This window comes from Scardinius erythrophthalmus (assembly GCF_964197995.2).
Source record: "Scardinius erythrophthalmus genome assembly, chromosome: 7".
NCBI classification, from domain to species: domain Eukaryota; kingdom Metazoa; phylum Chordata; class Actinopteri; order Cypriniformes; family Leuciscidae; genus Scardinius; species Scardinius erythrophthalmus.
In genome coordinates this window covers 42,931,596-42,956,327 of record NC_138227.1, presented here as the reverse complement: position 1 = coordinate 42,956,327, position 24,732 = coordinate 42,931,596, and the positions used below count along the sequence as shown (strand labels likewise).

The 24,732-nt window shown below is 39.9% G+C and overlaps 1 protein-coding gene across 2 annotated transcripts; it reads right to left on the bottom strand.

The window, feature by feature from the left end:
* Window positions 1-691: 691 nt before the first annotated feature.
* Window positions 692-19,181, bottom strand: septin4b (septin 4b; the record flags this gene model as incomplete). 2 transcript variants are annotated; one of them, XM_081370682.1, is made up of 12 exons in its annotated part: window positions 692-1,336; window positions 3,400-3,496; window positions 9,077-9,239; window positions 9,585-9,681; window positions 10,483-10,584; window positions 10,671-10,788; window positions 11,505-11,639; window positions 11,842-11,965; window positions 12,035-12,121; window positions 12,621-12,717; window positions 13,449-13,766; window positions 17,714-17,836. In XM_081370682.1, the coding sequence occupies 12 exons, from the start codon at window positions 17,834-17,836 to the stop codon at window positions 1,268-1,270; spliced, it is 1,530 nt and encodes a 509-aa protein (XP_081226808.1). In that variant the 3' UTR covers window positions 692-1,267. The 2 variants fall into 2 exon arrangements, with proteins under 2 accessions (XP_081226808.1, XP_081226807.1); XM_081370681.1 differs by lacking the exon at window positions 692-1,336 and adding an exon at window positions 19,103-19,181 and having other exon boundaries at window positions 2,052-3,496; window positions 17,714-17,829.
* Between the last annotated feature and the right edge of the window lie 5,551 nt (window positions 19,182-24,732).

The window sequence follows — 24,732 nt, the reverse complement described above, 5'->3', positions numbered from 1 at the left end:
CATCAATTCAAAGCAAAGCACTGTGAAAAGGGATTTTTAAAAATAATGTTAAGCTTGATCAGATCTCTAATACGGTTTCAAAAGGCCATTGAAATGAACATGATATTATCCTTATGACTTGAGCCTATAATAGTCTCGACAGAAAAATGACAGAAAAAAAAGTCATAGTAAATGGGTTTATTCATTCACATCTGACCCAACATTTTTCAGAACTCTGTTATTTCAAGGTGTTTTTTTTTTTTTTTTTTTATCAACACTTTTTACTAAGTGTTCTTTGTTTCACCAACATTAACCAAGAAAATATATATGATGCAGGAGAAATATAATTTATTTCTATGGACAGATACGGTCACAATGAGCACCCTTACCACAACTGAAACAGCAGAAGATATTGGTTCATGTTTTGAGATCACATGACCACCACAGCTCTTCAACATGGCTGGTTATTCTGACAGCGAGGAGTGATCACTAAACTGACGTGAACGCACCGAAAGCACAGAATCAGACGTTTCTTCTTTAAACATGCACTTGTGGAATGAGTTCAAGGCCGGGAACATCTTATCCAGAGGAGAAACAATACATGTGTTAGCCGTGTTAACAAAAATATCTCTCTACAGTACGTTATTTCTCCAATAAGAAAATAAAACCTTTTTTTTTTTTCATTTAGAAACTTTCTAAAAGAAGCCATTTTGCAGTTGTTTTTTTTTATAGAAATACAAACAAAACCAAAAGACATACATTACAACCGATGCAATTAATGAACATTGTACAAAATAAAGTTACACACTGTAGAAAAAAAGAAATTAAATAATTCCATCGTGTCTATCCTATGATATCAAGCAATTATAAAACAATCTTGGGGTAGAGACACATATTGGACAACAAGCAAAGTGGTTAAAGGGCTGTTGTCCTGAACCAGACGCCTGCACGCGAGGATTCAAACAAGAACATAGTTACACTGAATTAAGTATAGTGTCAGTCAGAATGGAAACAATATCCTAGTCTAGTCTAGAATAAAGGTTTCAAAGGGGGTTTTGCCATAGAAGAACCTTCAAAGCCAATAGTGAACCTTTATTCATATCCACATGTCTTGGTGAAATTTCACCTCAAACTCAAAGAATTTATTATTATTATAATTATTATTATTTGGAAATGAGACCCAGACAGTGTTAGTGAGAAGTGAAGACTGGCACGGACGGCGCACTCCGCCGGGTCTGGTGTGTTCAGTGATACCGCGGTAAAGCTCCTGATGTTACGGTGAACGCTGTTAATACGCCTCTTTCTGCGTGTGCATCTGCTCCTGGATCTTGTGCAGCATTTCCTGCATTCGTCTCAACTGCAGAAGAAGAAAACAACACACAATCACCACACTGTACCACAAAACTGATCAATCAATACTGACCAATCAATGAGTCTGAGGCTGGACGAGTCATGTGACGCTGATCACCAACCTAACCAATCAGATCAGCCAGGGGAAAGTCACGTGAGCTGGCGATCAGTGCGTGACCTCGGGGATATTGACACGTTGGAGTTGTTACGTAACCTACAACATGTAAGCTAAAATCCATACTACTTCCGATCGATACTAAAATCAATACTAACAATGCGTGGCTTCATGTAATGTTAAATAATCTCCATTGTGTTAGACTGTACATGAGTGCCACCATTTCCAGCTGTTGTCATTTTTACTCATAATTATTGAACAATTATGGATTGCACACCCAAAGTGGTGATTTGTGTCGTGACTGAATTCCCAGGTACTGTCAGCAATTCAACGGTCCAGAGTCAGTTACTCCATGTTTACCAAATCATAAGTATAGAGATAGAGACATTCATCATGCCTATATCGCTTTATGTGAAGCCAAACGGCTGTTAGAGCTCAGAGAGAGAGACTGGGAACTGGAGCTATTCAAAGCTGTGCAGTTCAAGAACATGAGATGCATCAAGAATTGTGGTGTAAGTTATCAGAGTAAACCTTTGAACAACACTCAGACGTCAACAGCGGTTGTGAAAAGTGCGTGTGAATACAGATGTGCCGTGTCAAATCATGTCACCAGTGTTTACAAGACTTTAATCACAGACTGATTCCAGTGCAATGAATCCATTACAGAAAACGGCTTGAAAGCAAAGCCTTCATTTCTATTTTCATCAATCTATTTCAGCTCATATAATGCAGTGACTGCTTCAGTTGAAGAAAAGAAGACTTCAGAAAGAAAACATTCATCTTCCAAAATATATACCAAAATACCACGACTGAGTAAATGCTCCATTTGTGAAATAAGTACAAAATATAGTTATGCCTGTACTCAGAAAAAAATGAGCTACAGGAAAATACTTTATATCACTGTGAGATTTTAGAAAACTGCAAGAAATAATTCTCATTACTGTAATATATAACAGTGGTATATTGTCCACTTTATTTTAAGTGTCTTTAACTACTATGTACTCACACACAAAAAAAAAAGCACTTGTGTTAACTGTGTCCATGTATAGGGTTAGGAATAGGAATAGGGTTTGGTTTAGGGTTAGTTGCATGCAATTATGCACATTTTACTGTTATTACTACAGAAAGAACATGCAACGTGTAACAAGGACACTGTAAAATGAAGTGCTGATTTTGTGGTAAGTTTAGGACAGGTTTGGTTCTATGGATAGATATGGGCGTCAACAGTGTAATTATAGATGTACTTACAGAAATTAATGACAGCTGTATTTACATGCAAGTATTTTAAATATAATTACAATGTCAAATCATGTATGTACACAATAAATGCATTGTATCAAACGATTCATTTAAATGCTAACAAATAGTAGTTAAACACATTTAACACAAAGTGGGTTATAATATCATAGTATTATAGTTCATTATTTTATTGTGTTGTGTTGAATTAAATTTAATTTGTACTTATTTAATTAAATGGACAGTATGATCTAGTACTATATTCCAGTAATGAGAACACATTATTGTGTTAGTGTGAGTTTATAGGGAAAATGTGCTTATTTAAAAGAATTCCTAACAACAGGCCTACTATTTGCATATAATAATCATCTTCATCATCATTTTGGGGTTGGATATACATACGCTGGACATATCTCAGCCATTATGCGATGCAGGTTTAAAGTGCATCACGCCAGAGGTGTGCAGGCTTTTTCGCAGCGCTCCAGATACACCTACAGGGGGCGCCAGTGGCCAAAAGCACTGCTCTAGAGGGGTGATCTGAGGGTCACGGGGTTAAATACACCGAACTACACGAAACCCTATCAGGACCCTGTGGGCTCAGCGTTGGGTTCGGGCTCTGAGTGAGCATCCACGCACGGCTCCGGCTCCAAGCGCTGCTCGTGGTGTGGTGTTTGCTCATGCTCATGCTCATGCTGATCTTGGCTGGGAGAATGCCGTACCTCCTCGTCTTTCTCTCGGATGAGCTTCTCCGTCTCGTCCGCGACACCGGGCACCATGGGAATGGGGAAGTCGGTGCCGCTCTCCCTGGTCAGTTTGCTGCTCGGAGCAAAACAGCACATGCATGCAACGTACGGTCAGTTTCACCAGCAAAAGACATGCCATCGTTCACTGTAGCCCCAAAAAGCATACATATCCCATGTTCAACTATTATCTAACATACAATGAACACAGTAAAAGTCAATTAACCGTGTGAGAATGTGTCTCAAATTCCTAATGTGTGACTTTACGGCTAATATTTAGCTGTGTCCTACAGTTTGCAGGAAACCCTGTAAGGTGGAAAGGAAGGGACATCACTTGGACCATGATTTAGTGTAAACCTAACGGTGTGACTTCTGGTGTGCTTGTGCTGGCGCTTCACGCTGCTCCTGCTTGCTTGTTTATTTAGATCCTGTTTTACTAGAAGTCAATATTTTTTGGTGATCCCCTCACACTGATCTGCTCCGACACCTGATACACTGAGTCTCCACTCTCTTTATCATTTGTACAGGCATCATTAACCCTTGGCGTGGTTGGGTAGCCTAGATGTGAATTGGATACTGTTTTGGCTAATGCAGATATATTGATAAGTTGTTTGTTTGGGTGCCGAACAGTCATTGGCCATGTCTCTGTGTAACTGCTTTCAAGCTCCTTTGTCTTTTTGCATTGTTTTTGGCTGACTTCAGTCAAACGGGTCCTTCTGGCACGGCTCTTCAGTACTCGACTGCTCAGGATTTGTTCATTTGCCTCCAAACATTCATGAATGGTGTAAACTGCTTGGAATTTGACGCTGCCCATGTTACATACACATTTCGTGAAAGACACTTTGAGCTTTTCACCCGTGCTCCCCGTAAGTCTCGACAGAAAAATCATGCAATCAGCTGTGGAAATCTGAGGCCACTATTCACTGATCCCAAACTTGGCAACTACTGACTCCCATCTTCAGAATTACAGTGTGCTCTGTTTAACATCCGCTCTGTGATCGATAAAGCATCAGTGCTAAATGACATAATCACTGACACAAACCTGGACATGCATTTCTTGAGAGGCCTGGCAGGAGCCCAATGACTGACTCAGTTTAAACTTGATTACTCCTGAATACATGTATTTTAATCAGGCTTCGGTCTGACATGAGAATATTAAATATCAGCAACTGAGTTACATGATGTTTCCATTGAATACCTAGCTTTGAAAATGGTTGGTCAAACATCACCAGCTGTGATCTTATTCTATTGACCTGATGTTTTCTCTGAGATAAGTGAGCTACATAAGGCCCCGATATACTTCAAGCTAAATAGAGGAACGAGCTGGTGTGAGGCGTCATTTTGAACAAAATCAGGCCAAAATTAAGTCTCCACTTTCCAGAAGAGTTCACGCGGCTGGTAAACACCTCTGAACTACCACTGGTCCATGGAGACCATAGGTGTGCACTGAGGCTCTGTCCTCCTCCTTCATTCCTCTGTTGAGTCTGTCAAGGTCAGACGTCTGCGAGTGAACACATAAACACTGGAGAACTGCTTTATAGAACAAATTGAAGTGTAATTCTAATTGAAAGCGACTCTAGCCATGTTTCCATTACAGATTTGCACAAAACTTTTGCGATATTTTCTAAATGCCGATAAAAAAACTATTGTGTGTGTTGTTATGCGGTACGGTGATGTTATGCGACTAAAATGTAATTTTTTCCTCTCACAATAAGTCATTCCAAAAATCATGGCGACGGATGTTGATCTAAGCTGCCGCACTAGACATTATTTTTAATAAAGTGTGTATCCCAGCATTAATGGCAAGGACAGACACTTCTACTGAGAGCGGCACAGATGAGGAGTTTCTGCTTCAAGCTCTTGATCAATTGTGGCATTTCTTTGTGGTTTACAATCCAGTATTCGCCTAATACTTTAGTCTTTTATGAGTTTAATGAAGAACTCTGCCTCGTCTTCTGTCCAAACACACCGCGTCTTCTTTAAAGAATGATCGACTGTTACGTACGTCAGGTGACCTGTAGATGTGAAAAAAGTTTCCATTGCAGTTTTGCAAAATATTCATTTTTTAGAATTCCCTGAAAAACCTCCTCATGCGAGCATAAAAACTTTTTTGCGCTATGTGGGAGTTTTCGCGAAATTGACATGTTTCCATTGGCCGTATTTTCAATTCACAATTTCACTTTGCGCAATTTGAAAGGTAATGGAAACGCGGCTAGTGACACTGTTTTTCATGTTTACACTGTAAAGCTGCTTGCTTTAAAGCAATCTATTGTATAACGTGCTATTTAAATAAACGTGCCGTGACTGGAGTGCCGAATTGCAGAGCTTGTGCCAACATATCCACATCAGAGGCTTTCTTAACTGCTGTTTTCTCACCGCTGTCATTTTTGTTGTGTTTATTTTTTAAGTGAAAGGAAAGTGCGCAGCATATATTTTCATATTCATTTAAACGTTACTCTGAGCAGCGTGTCAGGGTGTTCGCTAGCAGTATACCGCTACAAAGGTTTTATAAAGAATGAAAAAGACCTTCGCTGTGAGTTTATCTGGGCCTTTACTCTTGTCCATGCTAGATTTTTATCTGTTATTGTACTTGGGGATTTTAATACATACAAATACTGTGCAATGTCTTGAATGTATGTCTGAGTTGTTTCAAATGTTTCAAACTCAATAGAACATTTTGCAACTCACTCCAGGGCTCATATACTGTCACATATCTGTATTACGTAATGTCTGTGTAACTGGTTCTGTCTTTGCTTTCTTTGATCACAAACTTTACTGTAGCTTGAGTTTTCCCATTTCTATACCATGTAAGAAAAATCCATTCTGTGAACCCATCGTCCATCTCTGTTTCTATAAGGGCCTCTACTTCGTCTTACTCTGTTTCCATACTTTTCTACTTTGTCAGACTCTTTATGATCTCACGGCCCAATAGTAACGTGTTGTCTCTATAATAATGCTATTTCCCAAACACTTGAGAAAATGTGTGCATCCTTAAAACAATCTAGCTTAGATCATCGAAATATTAACAATTACAGACCAATCTCTAATTTACCATTCCTCTCGATTACGATCTTACCTAACTGCAAACGGTCTTTTTTAAACCTTTCCAGTCTGTATTCTGTCCATCACACAGCACAGAAACAGCTGTTATTCAGTGATCAGTGACATCCTCCTGTCTGTGGATTCTAGGTGTATAAACATCCGAACTCTCCTTGACCTTAGCTCTGCGTTTGACTGTCTGAGATGATATTCTCCTCCCTCGCCTTTCTGAAATTGCCAGTATTGGTTCAGATCTTTCCTGACTCAATTCTTACCTCAACAACAGAAAGTATTTTATTACTATGCAAGGGTACAAATCCGCCTCTGCTCCTCTCTGCCACATGGTGTTCCTCAGGGTTCAGTTTTTGGTCTTTATCATCGACATGCATCCTATTGGGGACATCATACATATCCATATAAGTTTGGACTTCATTTTCACTGTTATGCTGATGACAAAATTTACCACCAGCTCTGACATGCCATCTCTTCTTGATTCCCTTACTGCATGTATTGGGGATATCAAACACTGAATGTCCCTGAAATTTCGAAACTGAATAATAACAAAACTGAAATATTGTCGATTGGCTCTACTAAACCAATCAAAAGAAAAGTCCTGTGCTTTGATATTGATAGGGTTCATATAAAATCCTCCTCCGCTGTCCTTTTATTAAGAGTGATCCCCTCTACCAAGCGTTTGCTCACATCAAACTATGTGCTACCTTTGCATGACACATTTTTTTAAAGATACTCCTAACATTTAAGGCTTTAAATTCCTTTAAACCCCCAAGTGTCTAACCTGCTTCACCCATTCCTGCCCACCAAAAACTCTCTTAGATTGTCTGATCTTGGCCTTTTGTCCATTCCTAGATCTTGATTGTCTACTATAGGTGAAAGATCATTTTGTGTTTCAAACATCCCTTCTTGATAAAACTTTAGAATACTGTTCCCTCACAAATGAATAACTACAGAGAAACAAATGAGTAACGCAGTATTAACACTCTAGTTACTTCTATTAACTAACAAGAAACTTTGATGAACTAATTAGTAAGTCATAGCACTCAGTTGAATGAGGTAATTCAGTATTAGCTAATCAATAACTACAATTGTTTTAATCTCCCAGAGGACTACTAAGAACTACAATATACAAGTTAATTAATGAGATAACGCACAATGTACACTTCATTCTAAAGTAAAGATCATGGTAACCCACTAGTAATGACTCAAGTGTAAGTACATCCTTCAGGAGGAATTACTTAAAGGGATACTTCACCTCTGGGAAGATGAATGTGTATTTAAAATAGGTCATTTATGTAGAAGAATTGTGGAGACATTTTTGAATTTGGAGCTTTCTAGACTGAGAAAAGCCAGAAAATGTATTTTTGGCTTATGTGGATGAAAGACAACAACTCCCACAATGCACTTGCTTCGCTGCCTTAGGAGGCCACGCCTACCGGTTAGAGAGCACAGTTGAAAACAACAAGGCTAGCCTAAATAAGTGATGAGTTTGCCAGGGATTTAGAGACCCAAAATGTCCGGGATTCGGCTTTTGCGTTCTACAGTCGCCATTCATCATGTTTACTGTGGCGAGCAGGACGAGGCTGACGGCCGCGGGAGAACGGCGCGAGGCCGGTGGCGTCATTACTGAGACGCGCCGGTCTCGCATCTCTCACGGAGGAGCAGAAATTTTCTTAGCAATGTTAAAACGCACATCAACCGATCACTTTTTTAGCGTTCATGTAAACACTACAGTCAGATTCACCGATCGGAATTAATTCAGTTAGATTGAAACGAGAGGTGTGCATGTAAACAATGAATGGCGACCGCAGAACGCAAAAGCCGAATCCCGGACATTTTTAACAGTCTCGCCCGCCGGACAAGTCCGGGAAAAGGAAGATGGTAACCCCTACTTACTCAGCTTTCTCCTATTATTCAGCTTTCTCCACAGAACAAGAGCATGCTAGCTTAGCTTCCAAAGAAAGACGGCTGACACTGTGTACATTCTGTGAGTGAGATCCCACCCTCTATGGGCGGGCTGAAAACATGCGGAACAACGCCATCTACTGGCTGTAGTCTTTAGCCTCTGGACAGAAAATCCTCCGATGACGCAAAATGACGATTTTTGCGTCATCGGAGGATTTTTTCCAGACAAAAAATACATAAATCTCTCCTCTCAGGGGGATATGAGGGGGGAAAGCATGGTAATTCGAAAATACTACAGGTTTTCTACTAATACAAAGCTTAATGCTAAATCCTGAAGTATCCCTTTAACAGTCTTCAGAAGTTAAAAGCATGATAACTCTGTAGTAGCAATGACTGAAATCATTGTAAGCTTTTGAGGTTTTTGTAGCCTCGTCTCTGTCTACTTTCAAGACCAGTTAAAAACATAACTATTTGAAATGTATTTTCGATCATTTGTACTTGGTGTGCTTTGTTTTCCTTGAAATGTACTTCTACCTTGAGTTATGGAAAGGCGCTATATAACTTTTTCTTCTTTTCTTAATGTAAATGTCATATGTGCCTTAAGTTTCCAAATACTTTTTGGGGCCACTGTTGTTCAAAACAAAAGCTAAAAGAGAGTGAAAACACAGCTTCTTCTGCCTGAATCGTGGCTGCGTACTTGCGGTTGCGTTCTTTCACCACCATGCGGGTCATACTCTGGATGCAATGGGCTCTGTAGTTCTCATAGTGGGTTTCCCGGGTCACATCCTTCAGATCTTGCATGTGTGTTCGTACCAACATGTTCCTCAACTTCACAAAGTCACAGTGTGCTGGGTTCTCCACTGTCCAACAAACACACACAAACACACAGTACATATCCAGTCTACTAAAATGATCATAAAATAATTGTGTAACCCCTGTATGCTTTACTGACAGTGGGAAACTCGTTTACACTTTATTTTAAGGTGTCATTGTTACAGAGTAATTATATATTTAAGTACTGAGTAATATTAAGCAACTACATTTAATTACTATAGGGGTAGGGTAGGGTTAGTTGCATGTAATTATGCATAACTTACTGTTATTACTATGGTAAGTACATGTAACATATGTAACAAGGACACTGTAAAATAAAGTGTTACCGGAAACTCTTGTGAGGCGTGTTTGTTCCTGGATCAGGATCATACCTTCCACGATTCCCCAGGGGTACAGACGTCCTCGAACCCTCTTGCCTTTGGCCTCCACTACTGTGTTACTGCCAATCACAGCAAAGGGAATGCTGTCCTGCAGGAGGAGAACAAGAAAAATAATCATCTCAACAGAAATCATGCTTCAGGGGTGTAACAAAAAAATATTTCAAAAAGAATAACAAAAAACAGCCATTCAAGCATAGTGCTGGTGGTTTATGTTTTTGGGGCTGGTTAGTGGTTTCTTTTCTTGTTGCATCAAACTGGGTTCCAGTGCAGACACAAGACACTGGCCACTAATCAGAAGCAAATAAATCTATGCTTTGATAGACAGAGCACCGGTGTGAGTTTGCAAGTGGGCGACTCAGTATTACTGCCTTTTTGCATGGTTTACTGGACCTTATTCATGTGGCTATTACATTTCTGGTCATTAAAATAAGTACATTTTTGGTACCAATTTATATTAGGTGTCTTTAACTTCTATGTACTGACATTTAAATGAATAATTTGATAAAATGCATTTATTGTGTACATACAAGTTTTTACATTGTACTTATATTTGTATGTAAATAAAGCTGTAATTAATTTCTGTAATTACATCTATAATTACACTGCTGAGTTTTCCCTTACACCATACCCCTCATTTAAACCTACTCATACCACCAAACCTGACCCTAGCCTTACCCGTATCCTCAATATCAGCTTAAGTGATTTGCAATACAATATGAACATAATAAATATATTGTACTGTACCAAACTTTTTTTTTTTTTTTTTTTTTTCAGTTATTTTTTAATTGAATGGACTGACTGAACTACAGAATAACTCGCAAAACACACACACATGTTCTCTCTCTCTTTCACTGGCTCAGGACACAATATGTGAAAAACACGCCTGAACCTTGAGCTCTTGGTCTTGCTGTTTGAAGTCCTCATCCTCATCTGAATCACAGTCTGGAAACTGGTAGATCTTTATTCCATACTGTTCGATTTCCTCTCGAATCTGCCGGAGCACAAATAACTGAAATAAGCCCAACGGTACATACACAGACAACACACGGGACAGGTTTCGACAGCTTGGGCTCTTGCCTTGATTTTCTTTTTCTTGACCTCCATTGGTGTGAGCGTGTCAGCTTTAGCTAGTACAGGAACGATGTTGACCTTCTCATGAAGAGCCTTCATAAACTCCACATCCAGAGGCCTTAAACTGATGCAAACACACAGTGACGATGATCACCACACACAACAGCACAAACTAGAAGTTTGTCAGCAATTTATATTAGGTGCTTGATTTCTCTGTCATTGGTGCTGGAGAAACTGTGCTTTATGTTGGTAATAGGTGCAATAACAACAACAGCAAAAAAACATGTTGACTTGGCTTGCCTTCCCGACACAGATCAGACATGACCAGCAGAGGGCACAGATGGATTGTGGGAGCTGGTTACTTTTTAACTGGCAGATCTCTCATTGAGACGGAGCACTTACTTACTTAAACTAGGACTGTTTTTTCTTCGTCCAGTAAAAAACAAACAAAAAACTCCTATATACTGTATGACTCTAATAGTCACGAATCTGTATCATTTCAGACAGACATCAAGCAGTTGATCTTGTTGTTGTCCAAATACAAAAGACTTATGGTGAAAAAAATAAGTGACGTAAAAAGGGCATCTGGACTAAAAGGAAATGTGCGTATGTCGCATTAAAGTGAGTGAAATATGCATTATCAGATGGATTATGTCTTGCATAAAAGCATGGGCTTTACAGTACACACACTATCATACTAAAGAGATGATCCCTGTTGAGTAAGATGAACTTTAGCTGCCCTTATGGAGTTTGAATACCAGCCTTGAGCCTCAACCACTACACCACAGCACCATAAAGAAGTCAGGTTTGATCAGATCTGCGTTTATAATGCTGTCATACCCGTGACCGAAGGGTGAAATGAAGTAGAGACAGCAGTGCACTCGGTTATCCTGAATGTTCTTGCGGTTCAGTCCGCTCTCATCTCTGAAGTACTGCTCAAACTGTTGGTCTATGTAGTCTGCCACTGACTTCCAGCTGAAAACACACAGATACAGCACTGAATCACCAAACCTGTGTCATATTCACTCCAAAATCAAAAGAATTACACAAGAAATGATATTCTGCATAGAGAAAATGTTCAAAAAAGATATATTTTTGACTTTTATTTGTTGTACTGCCTTATAAAGTAATGTGAATCTTATGTGTTATTATGCATGATGTTACTGTAGCCCTATACCATTCAGTGTTATTGACAGCATCCCCGAATCCTGGTGTGTCCACGATAGTGAGCTTGAGTTTGACGCCCTTCTCCTCGATGTCCACTGTGTGTTTGGTGATCTCCACCGTCTGAGTGATCCGCTCTACCAACAACACAGCCATCAGAACATACAGCAACACTCACAGCAAACAACCACGAGAGATGAACTCACCTTCAGCATTGAGCAGCTTCCGGTCTTTGTAGAGATCTGTAAGGAACAGACTGTTGACCAGGGTGGACTTTCCTAAACCTGACTCTCCTGTGAGGAACAAAAACTCCATCATCAATGACACCATTGATATTAAAGAAACAGTTCACCCAAAAATGAAAATCTTGTCTTCATTTCTTGTATGACCACGTTTGACATCGGTAACACAGATTAGTCTAGTCACTGACCTTCAAACTGGCACTATATGTCTGAATGGATGTGAAAAGGGAGATTTCCAGAGAATAACAGCCTACATTTCCGTCTAAAGCTATCATGTGACTCCATAAGAGTGCTTGAGTCATATGGACTACTATTATGATTTATGGTGCTTTTTTTGTGCCATTTTGGAGCTCAACAGCCTCAGTTCTCATTCAATTTCAGTAGGTGAAAAAGAGCAATGTTAACAGTTTTTTTTTTTTTTTTTAAAGATGGTTCACTACATTATTTTTGGGTGACCTATACCATTAAAATGCAGAAAAAGGAGAACGCACACTTTTCACAAAGTTTGTTTTGAAGCTAATTTCCACAGATATGATGTAAAAAAAATTACCTGCCACCATTAAAGTGAAGTCAAAGCCCTTCTTCACAGATTTGCGGTGAACCTGATTTGGCAAAGTAGCAAATCCCACATACTCCTTGTCTTGGTCCTAAAGTAAGAAAGAGAGAGAGAGAGAGAATGATGAAAGATAGATATGATAAATATAATTTAAAACAAATAAACATTCAAACAACCAACATATAACATATATTTAACTCAAGTTGATGGAGAGAGAACCCAAGAATCAAAAAACGAAACATATTTTCTCAATATGTATTCAGCATAGTGAAACGTCAGCCTTCAGTTTGTAGGCGATATCTCTCATTATCATAACAGCCAGCGGGAGATGACAGACATTGTGAGAGTCTCTCTCTGGTAGGCAAACCACACGTGCCAGGCCTTGGATTGAAGTGAATTAGGAAAGATGTGGGGTGGAGTGTCATAAACCCAAAAAGGGCTTTATGCCTTTAATTATCTTTTACAAACATGTTCTAGACCACCAACAGGATCCACTTAAAAGCATGCCATTAAAATGTAAATCCATCCTCCCGAAAAGCAAGTGACAGATGAAACACAATCTCAAGAACCAAAACATGTGTCCAATTCAGAACAAAAACTATGAGAGGTAACCGGGCACCTGAGATCCCTCACAAAACAATCCTGTGGTAATATTTGATATGTACCATGGTACTGAAGGATTACCATTCATAGTGCTCCAAGAAACTTCAAAGAATACCATGGTACATTCCAACATGTGATTCTTATGGTTGTTGGGAGTGATGTTTCAAGGTGTTTATGCACGGACGCTCATGACGGAAATCAGACCCCGGCGTTCATTACCTCAGTAGCGTCATAGGGGTCATAGCGACCCCAGGGGCTTTTAGGCCTGGATGGGCTGATGGGAGACGGCAGGCTAAAGTCCACGTGGCCCCGCTGAGCCCCGTGTCTGGACTCGTGCTCTAACTCTCCGGGGCCCCTGGGTGCCGCCACGGGCCTCAGGAAGGTGGGTGTCCCTGGGGTGTGAGGCCTGCTGTGAGCCTCACCCTCACTATCGGCCTTATGGGGCCCGGGGTGGGCGAACGGGTGACCCTCTCTGGGCGGATGATGTCCCATGATGTGCTCCAGCTCCGAGTCCTCCGAGTCTTCCTTAGGGAAGTGCTGAGGTCAGGAGGGGATCGGGCAAGTTAGGGGTCGGGCCAGAACATATGGGCAGGTACAGAAGCGGTTTAATAGGGAAAGTTAAGGTCATGGAGAAGAGAAGCAAAAAGAGAATAGACCATTTAGTGGTTAGACAAAAAACACTGTGCATGCCCTTACAAACCATTACCATGGTAAATACCCATTTACTAGAGCAGTAACCCAGTAAATGAAAACTCCTTCAGTTTGACAGAAATTAAGGTTACCATGGTAAAAGTTTTTACGAGGTATAATGAATACAAGAGAAGCACATAAGTGGTATAAGGAGTGTTCCTGAGGAAGATGAAACTGGAGTGCACGCGTCTACACTGTTGTTAGTGTCCACACAAGACGTCAGACATCAAGACACAACACAGATGACATTGATACTCCCTGCACAAGAGCTGATAACAATGACAGAATCAATGCTGTTGTGAAATAAAGAGTAAAGATTCCTGCTCCAGTCCACACAGCCCTATTGAGGACCACAGACTCACTCCAGACGAGAGTCCTTCCACAGCAGATTGGCGAGACATGCGAGCAGACATACGAATGTTAAAGGGGTCCTATAATGCCCTTTTCACGAGATGTAAAATAAGTCTCTGTTGTCCCTAGAGAGTGTATGTGAAGTTTTAGCTCAAAATACCTCACAGATATTTTTATAGCATGTTAAAATTAGGGATGTCCCGATACCACTTTTTCACTTCCGATACCGATACCGATGCCGCAGCTTTGGCTATTTGCCGATACCGATATCAATCCGATATTTTTATTTTATTCTTGAACTAATACTAATAATAATAAAATATAATGGAAGCACTTTGCTCAATTAGCCACATAAAAACATCTCACTCAAATGGAGAACAAATACTTCTCCAGTATATAGTCCACAACAACAGTTGATAATGAAAGACTGCCAGCCTTTATTCAAAAGACCTTGAGATATGTTTGGTAACCTGAATGAATTTAAAATTAATTTGCTATATTTCAGATCAATATATTTGTTTCCTTAAAATTTGAATTAACTTTAACTTTATTCTCATCTGAATTATAAAAAATTTATTTCTGTATAAAATACTACTACTTTTAAAAACACATTTGATTTTCTTTTTTATTCAATGTAGAATGTGTAACTTAAAAATAAACAGATTAGTGCTCTGTTTTAGGACAAGAAATGAAAACCAATGCAATGAAGAATGTCCAAAAAGATGAGATCATTTTTGCTTTTAAACAGCGTGTGTGTGTGTGTGTGTGTGTGTGTGTGTGTGTCAAGTCAAGTCAAGTCAAGTTTATTTATATAGCGCTTTTCACAACACAGGTTGTATCAAAGCAGCTTCACAGTAAAAAATTAGAACAATACATCAATGTTTGTTTCTAGTGGAACGTCTACGTTTGGTAATGCTGATCAATAGTATCGTTGATTGATTAATTCAATTAAATATCCCCAAATATCCCCAACTGAGCAAGCCAAAGGCAACAGTGGCAAGGAGTGTGTGTGTGTGTGTGTGTGTGTGTGATTTTGGTTGGGTGACAGTTACAGTTTGACAAGAGTTTACAGTTTGACAAAAGCACAATGTTGTGTTTTACACAAATATAAGTAGGCTTAACACTTTTTGCAGTTTTAATGATGTCCTGTATGAAAATGACGGAGTATGTTTTTATGTTTCCACTGTTCGATCGCGCCCGTGCCTCTCTCTCTCTCTCTCTCTCTGACACACACACACACACACACACACACACACACACACACACACCAGCATTGCAATCTTGACATCGCAGCCTGTTCATTTTGCTGCGTTCACACCAAACGTGAATAGAGCGTCAAATTTGCATCTATCGCGTCTAGTTCGATGCTTGAACAGTTTGAATCCATTCGCGCGTCCAAAGCGAGTAGGACGCGCCGCGCGCGTCTAATGATAAAGTGAGCGTTTGAAGCGATATAGACGCGCGTTCAGAGCTAAGGCGGGCTACAGATTAGGTGTCCCTAAAGAACCCGCATATGCGCGTATCTAACAGTAACGTTAATTCCGTATTACATTAATTAATGTGCACGCGAGATTTATTTATTTTTATACCGTGTATTCTCTGTGTAAATCTATGCACCGAACGTACGTTCAGTACGAATACGTACCGTTCCACCCCTAATGAGTATCGGATCATAGGTATCGGATATTTTTTTTTCTCCCCTCCGATATCCGATCTAGCGTTTTGGGCCAGTATCGGCACGATACCGATGCCGTGGATCGGATCGGGACATCCCAAGTTAAAATTGTCACTTTTTCAGGGTGAGCAAAAATACACAGTTTTTGTGTGTGTCCCTTTAAATGCAAATGAGCTGCTGCTCCCGGCACAGAGGGTGGAGCTTCAAGAGCTTGTGTGTTTAGCAGCTCCGATTACCTCACACAGACACACACTGAAAATTTAGAAAACTTTTAGCCTTTTATGTTCAAACCGGAGTCAGACAAAGATGGAGAGACTCAAGAAGAAATGACAACATTTCTGAATGGTTAGTTGATGAATTTATGTAGATGATGTGGAGTTAACTATCTTCTAGTCATTGATTAGCATATTCTGTCATGATAATCTATAAATGCGTTCCCGGGGGCGGGGTTTATGTAAATTTTAGGGTTAGTGATGTCACTAACCCGGGAAGAAGCTCGTTGTAGTCCCTACCAGCAGTTTGTTGTAGTCCTTAAAATCGATTTCTGTAAAAGCAAATATCTCCCTTTGCTTTGAACTTTGAGCGTCGTAACTTTGCAGATGTTGTTTATGCTCAAACAGCAACATTACACACTAACTAAAGTTAGAAAAGTCAAATCATAATCAACCACCCCTTTAAAGAAGTTCTGTTCAACACATCAGCCATATACACGCTGCAAAGGGCCATGCTTAATTTATGCTCTTTAATGAGCCTCTGACTAGCGAACTTAAACATGGCTGACAACCATATTGGTGTCTTTAAACTCTAACAATGGCCTTTTTTACTAAAGGCTGCATGTGATGGGTGGGCAATGTGACCCTCTCAGGTTTCCACTGCTCTGAGACCTGTCCAGATAAATAATGCATTGTGGTGCAGTGAATCCGTGATCGTGGTGCAGGCATGATCTTGTACACTGGAAAAATTATTTTATAACGATGGTCATATGGTCAATCTGTTGCCACAACCTGGAAGACATAAACACTGAACTGAACAGATGTCCCATAAGAGTCCTGCCTTCTGTTCGTCTCTAACATTTATCACTGAATTTCCATCCGCTTGTCCTACGCAGGGTCGGAGGGATGCTGGACTCGCAGTGTCTCGAGTCCAAGGCCCGTCCATCGCAAGCTTCTCACCTAATACATCTCCATGTTTTCTGTTCTGTCAAACTGATTTTTGCCATTGAACAGGTCAAGGCCACATCATCACATGACATGGCTTTTGAAACATTCGACTTCTGTAATGAAATGTTTTTCTTTTTTTCTCTGATTGCAACAAGACATTTTGACCGGCAGATTCAGAGCATCTCCATGTATCCCACTGGTTACCTTGGGATAAATATATCTCTATTTGCTATTACGGTGTAACCTTTGTTACATGAACTTTAACTGGCACTACAGAACTGCATTTGCGATTGGCCTAAATAGCTATTTGACTGATCGTTAAACAATTTCCGTCCTAGGTGATGTCACTCAAAAGGAAAAGTAATTTCAGTTATTACTTTTTGATGAAAGATTATAAAGACAATTCCTTAGAACAATGTACGTCGATAAATCGCTCACAATAAGAAAGCAAGTAAGAAACGAGTAAAACAAGGTCAATTTCAAGTTGACTTTAACAAATAATTAAAGTTAATATGCTGGCTTGTAGATGAGTGGTCCACGTCTAAGGGCAGTCTCCTAAGAGGTCAGAGGTCAAACGGGCCGTGGGAGGGAGGGAGGATCACCAGTACCTTTTCCACTTCATGCATCCTGGGCTCAGGTGACGCTGGCATAGAGTCTTGCTCATCTGATGCCGAGTCGGTCTCGCGGTCACTGTCCTCCATCGCTACTGGAGCTACTGTGCACTCTGCCATCTCCAACCACAAGAGACAGGGGAGGAGAGGAGATGCACGGCGGGGACAGACCGAGAGCAGTGTGAGGTGGAGGGATGTTACATGGGAGTAATGTTTGGTGGAAAGGATGGCAAGGGGATGAGAGAAAAAGAAAAAATGAAATGATTACATTATTGCAACAGGTCTTGATGCAGCCAATGGATGCCGGTGCACAACACCACAGCTGGCCACTGGAGCTCCTCTCAGGATCATCAGGTTTAGATGCAGCTTGGACGATAGAGTGTGACTATTTCAGTGTGTCGTAACTACAGGTACCATATATGCAAAACCAAGTCAAAAACCACCACGTGATACCAGAACGTTATCATATTCAAATGGTGCTTGAACTGAATTTGCCAACACACATCTAACCAAATGTTTTATGCCAGTAATAAGTAATGGAACGGCCTGTCAAATGTCTAAGGCTAACACTCAATTCTGAGGAAACCCACTAACCTCACGCTACATGCTAGCATAAATCAGTGTCACCTTGACAGGAAAAAGAAACTAGACATATAAATGTTGTCGCAGGCCCTGTGATTTTTAGTGATGAAAATGAGTATTGGTAAAATGTTATTATGCTGATCATCAGGGGTTTAATCTTCTAATTAAAGAGGCGGGACTAGAGATTATAAACCTAATGTCTAACCACCATACATAAATCTAGTGATTCATAAGTATGCTATAGTGCTAAAACAGCAATAGTGACGCTTGACTTGACTAACAGCACTAATGAAGAGCTTCCCAGATTAGGTGACGGTGACCTGCTTTACACCACACGTGAGCTGCAGAGATCGATGTTCAGTCTCCATCACCACGGGCTTCACTGGCCTATTTCAATCACTGCTCAATACTGAAACACGGCCTCCAGAAACAGACAGTATAGTGACAAAAACCTGGCTTGAAAATGTTGAAATGTCTTCATGGTAAAGCATTATTCCTCAAGTCTAACATGAAGATTTGAGCTCAGCCTACTCAGACATTCAGTGCCATTCAGTTCATATTATTGAGACGTTACGGATGTGCTGGAGATCAGGCTGGGGAGGGAACTAAACAACAGCTCACGTCATGAGTTATATTATGTATCTAGCAGGAGCATTTACATCAGCGACATCTCTTATGGTGGAAAACAAAACTAAGCGGAATAAGATATATATCATAAATAAAATGAAGTAAAAAAAATTAAGGACAGTGAGCCCACAAGATAACTCTGATGCCCATATCCACAACATGCACACAGAATCTCACCTGAAACGCCTCTGGGAGGATGAAACAGTCTAAACTTCTTGTCTTGTCGGAGCCAGCTCCTCATTCCCTTTCCCACTGGACACCCGGTGGCCAGCTCATTATCTCAGGCTTTATACCCGGCCAGGCGGGGACACAGTGCCCTTCACTGCATCGAGCTGTCCCGCTGCCCCAGGGCACCAATCAGCAGCCGCCTCCACCGCAGCGCTATCGACACACACTACACTAAACCTGACCCAGGACACACTCACGTTCAGCAGATACACACAGCTGCCATCATCTCCATGAGCTTCACGTGCTTATTGGGGAATGAAGGATGTTCTGGTGTTGAGGGATCTGTTCAGTTAGTGGGACTCCACAGATCAATGCCGTGCTTTCAGCCTTGCATTTTTGAGGACGTCGAGAATGAGTTTCAAGCCAGGTACAAAGACACACACTCTCAAAGTGCTGTAATTGTTTGCCACCATGGGCCAGATTTACTAAACAGGGCAGATTAGCGTGAGTGTTGATGGGAGAGGAAAGTTCAGAGCGTGATCTACTGACAACACGCGTATGAAAGAACACAGACACACCAGATCATTTCCATAATGACCAACACAATCTATCAAGAGCAGCGCAAATTAGCGTCTGGTTTAAGACATGTTGTTTTTGGGCAGGGTTCGAAATGAAGGGCGTCTGGGGGGTTCCCGGACCCTCCATAAGTCATTAGGGACCCCCCATAAGAATTTATTTTTGGATTTTGAGGGGTCCCCGACAAATGTATTTTAACATTAAAAATGATTGTGAAAATTCTAGGTCTTTAGTGACGTTTTATATTTATAACAGTAATTCATTTATTTCCTAGCGCGAGGCAGCAATCAGGGCAGCTATAATTAGCCGAGTGAGTTCCTATACAGCGTCACAGATTGTTGTTGTGGTGCTCCCGCAGATACGTGCTGTAGCTGAACGCGGCAAAACGAAACAAAGAGTGAAATCCTGAATGAAAATCCTGTAAGTGCTTCGATCATATTAATGTCTCCATAATTGCTTATAGTAAAATATTAGGAGTTCGAGTTCCTATATCAAAAGTTGCATTAACTAGATACCCAGTGTAATGATTAGAAGAGTACGTTTGTCAACGTTTCTTGCTATCTGTAACGTTATGTGTATGAAGCCAAATGATCTGCCAGCTAACAGCAGACTATGGAAGCTTGTTTCCGCCACAGAGTGAAAAATAAAAAAGGTAATTGCGACTTTTTAATCTCACAATTCTGACTTTTTTTCTCACAATTGCGAGTTTACATCTTACAATTCTGACTTTTTATCTCAGAATTACGTGATATAAAGTCAGAATTGCAGGTTATAAAGTCAGAATTGCGTGATATAAAGTTGCAATTGTGTGTTAAGTCAAAATTGCGTGATATAAAGTCGCAATTGCCTGTTATAAAGTCAGAATTATGAGATATAAACCCGCAATTGCGAGAAATATACTTGAAATTCTGACTTTTTTTCAGTTTATATCTCACAATTCTGACTTTATAATACGCAATTGGGAGATATAAAGTCAGAATTGCATGATATAAAGTCGCAATTGCGTGTTATAAAGTCAGAATTGTGAGATATAAACTATTCTGAGGTAAAAAAATAAAAAATATACTTTTTTTCCTTAGAATTGGACTTTATATATCACAATTGTTAGTTTATATCTCACAATTCTGAGAAACGATGTCAGAATTGCGAGATATAAACTCGCAATTATGTGTTATAAAGTCAGAATTGCGTGATATAGCCTAAAGTCGCAATTACGAGAAAAAAGTCGGAATTCTTACTTTATAAGACGCAATTGCGACTTTATTTCACACAATTCTGACTTTATATCTCGCAATTCTGACTTTATAACACGCAATTGCGACTTTATTTCACGCAATTCTGACTATATCTCGCAATTCTGAGAAATAAAGTCAGAATTGCGAGATGTAAACTCGCAATTGTGAGATAAAAAGTCGCAATTTTCTTTTAAAATGTTTTATTTTGTGGCGGAAACAAGCTTCCATAGCAGACCTAGCAGCTATACTAGTTATTCAAAGCTAGCATAACAACCTACTTTTCCAGTCAGTGATTACGAAAGATAACCAGGTCTGTAAGTTGATTAAAGTGAATGTGATTTGAGCATGAATGAGTATACATGAGAGCTTGGTAAGCTATCTAGGAAGCTAATATTATTTTTCTTAATTTAGAATCCTGCATCATGGAGAGAAAAATAACTTGTAACTTTGTTGCTCCAGAGTTAGAGGTTTACCTGTTAGATTATAGCCACTTCTCCAGACACCACTACAATACTGGGCCTAGCCCAAACCATGAAAAACATCCCCAGACCATTATCCCACCTTCAACATTGGTCCATATAATTTTGCCTACAGAATATAGTGTAGCAAGGTAGTCTTCAGAATTTTTAATAATTTAATAATTAAATTTTAGGGGACCCCCCAAGAGTCCTAAGTCATTTCGAACCCTGTTTTTGGGTGGCAAATAATGGTGCAAACACCAGTACATTGACGAGCGCAAACCTTAGTAAATCGCCTTGTGTGATTCATTTAAATACTCTCCTCCCATTGAGTCTGAAAGGGAAAATCCTACAATAATTTCAGCCACAAAAAATTACTGTCCATGTCTTTTCAGCGCTAATTTTTCTCTGAGTGTCTTTAATAAATCCTGACAGTAGTTTTTTAAAACCAAAAGAGGGTTTGTGTTGGCGCAAGCTGTTAGTAAATCTGCCCCCAAGTGTCTTTTAAAGGAATAGTTCACAAAAAATATATATTTTTTCAAATGTCATTCACATTCAGTTATGAGAAGTAATGGCCTTTGATTTCATTTACATCAAACCTGACACACCAAGTCTGGACCTGTGAATGAGTAAACGAGTTAGTTTCTAGAAGGACTGTGAACTGCTTCTTTGATTACTACTCAGTTCAGCTTCTTATTCATGCTGGAAAGAGGGCAGCCGCTGGCATGAGGTAAAGTCAAGAGTGTGATTATAATCGGCATTAAAGTCTTAACAGATCTCAGACGCAGAGAAAGATTTAAAGAGCAAGATTAAGAAATTTCAGAGCATGTCCCTGATCTCTGCAGAACTTGATTTCTAGGCCTAAGAAACAATAGATTCAGATATGAGATTGTAGAAGTCCACAAATCCAAAGTTTTGTAGCAATATTAATGCTTAAAGTATTTTGTGTCAAAATCTTCCAAGTTTCCAAAAGTTTCCAAGTATTTTTTTAAGTTGACAACTTACAAACTTGACAACAAAAGTATCTGTACTTATTGGTTTAAAAACTTGCACAATGACATATATAGTCCAAGAAGATTCTCAAATTCTAAGTGACATTGGCATATATTGTTTTAAGAATTAAAAAAAAAATTAACTCCTTCAAACTTGTCCTTTCACGACAGTTGATAGTTGCCATTGACTTCCATTGTATGAAAAAAAAAAAAAAAAAATCAACATCAACTGTTACCAACATTTTTTTTTTTTTTATATATATCTTCTTTTGTGTTCAGCATAAGAAAGAAACTCATACAGGTTTTGGAACAACTGTAAGTAAATTATGACAGAATTTTCATTTTTGGGTGAACTATCCCTTTAAGGGAGGAACCTAACACAGCTGGTTTAATATAGTACACCAAATTAGCAAGGTTAAGATTAGTAAACCCAAACCAATAACTTCAGTCTTGCTCTCATTAAAGTTTAAAGAGATCTCAGATTTAATGTCACACAGACGTTTCAGGCAAGCAAGAGTTTGAAACCTTTCTTTTCCTTCTGTTTCTAAGCCAAATAAACTGAAGTGTCATCTGACAAAGCCTATAGTGCTATAGGAAACACTTTAGTTTAGGGTCCAGTTCTCACGATTCTCATGATTCTAGTTGCTTATGATCATGCATATTACTAGTACATTTGCTGTTAATTAGTACTTATAAAGCACATATTAACGCCTTATTCTGCATGACTGTATTCTACATCCCTTAATCCTATTCAACACCTGAACTTAACAACTACCTTACTTACTATTAATAAGCAGTAATTAGGAGTTTACTGAGGCAAAAGTCATAGTTAATAGTTAGTTAATAGAGAGAATTGGACCATAATCTAAAGTATTATATCAGAGGAGCAGAAAACATCCACCTTTCAGTCGATGAAGAAGAAAGCAGGTCATTGCAGCGCTTGTCTGTCAGGTCACTGTGGTCAGATCCGCTCAGCCACGCATGAACATCTCAGTGTGTGAATCCAGCACAGATATCACACACACACACACACCGCCACAAAAACACTACTGAAGCAGCCCAAAGGAGACGACAACTGCAGAGGTTAAAGGCTGAAACTGTTAGGGTAACTGCTATACTTTTACGATGAATGAAAAGAGAGCAACGCAGCAACACTACGCTGAGAGTTCACACAGTTTGATGTGATTGTTGGAGAGCTGCAGTTCAACACGAGCTCACTGGTGCCGCTACACACACAACAATCCAGCTCACTCTCACACACCGTGTCCACTTTGTGCTGTTTGTGCACTTTTGAGCCAACAAATACCAATTTGTTCTGGTAGTTTAATGAAGTAGACCTGCTGAAGAATGTAGCGCTGTGATCACGTGTCAAGCGATGGCTCAGCCGACAGCCTGAGATCCACCTGAGGGGTCTTTGGGCTCCTGCTGAACATCGGGAGGTCAGAGTTCAGCTGGACGGGGTGTGAAGAAGAGGAACCTCCTCATTAGCTTTGACATGCGCTTCACATAACCTGTGCTTCAGCAGGAGTGCTGACGGATATATCTGCAGTGAGCTGAAGGTGTGAGTGTGTGTGACAGCAGCTGAGTGTGTGTCAATGGAGCTGTTGTGTGAATCAGCACAGCGGAGCTCTTTGTGTGTGTGTGTGAGTGTGTGTGTGTGTGTGTGTGTGTGTCAGACTCCAGTGAAAGTCTCAAACAGGTGCACAATATCAAAATGATACACAACATAAACTTGAGCAACAATATCAAAATCAATGCACATTCATGTTTGAAAACATATTTTCAGTTTGTAAATATATTTTTACACGTATGCACATTTTAACAAATTTAAACACGTTTGTCATTTAAATTGAAATATGATTATATTGGCCATCAATCTTCAAAATGTCCCATATGAGCTATTCATTAATAAAACCATACAGATAATCATGCATTTTCCAAAAAAGCAGTTTAGTTCACACAGAAGCTGATCAGTAGCCGGACTGGACTAATGAAATCACAATAAAACATCCTCACACTGAAACATCTGGCGGCTTCTGTAGCTGAAGTCAGAAATCAGCTCTTATTCAATCTCACACTCGGTCCTAAGATCCTCCGTCACCGTAAATGCATTGAGCAAATGCAAAGTCAACATCCTCACAAAAGTGTGCAGACAGCAGACGTACCTCAGAATCGCTGTTGACTTCAGAGTTTGCTGCCATTATTACTGATGCAAACGCTCAGTGTTTAGAGAGAGAGAGAGAGAGAGAGAGAGAGAGAGAGAGAGAGAGAGAGAGAGACACACACACAAGAAGGACATGACCTACTGACTGTCTGTCTGCATCTTCATGTAGCTCATTTGCATAGCCACACCTCCCGCACATGCATCTCATGCCACT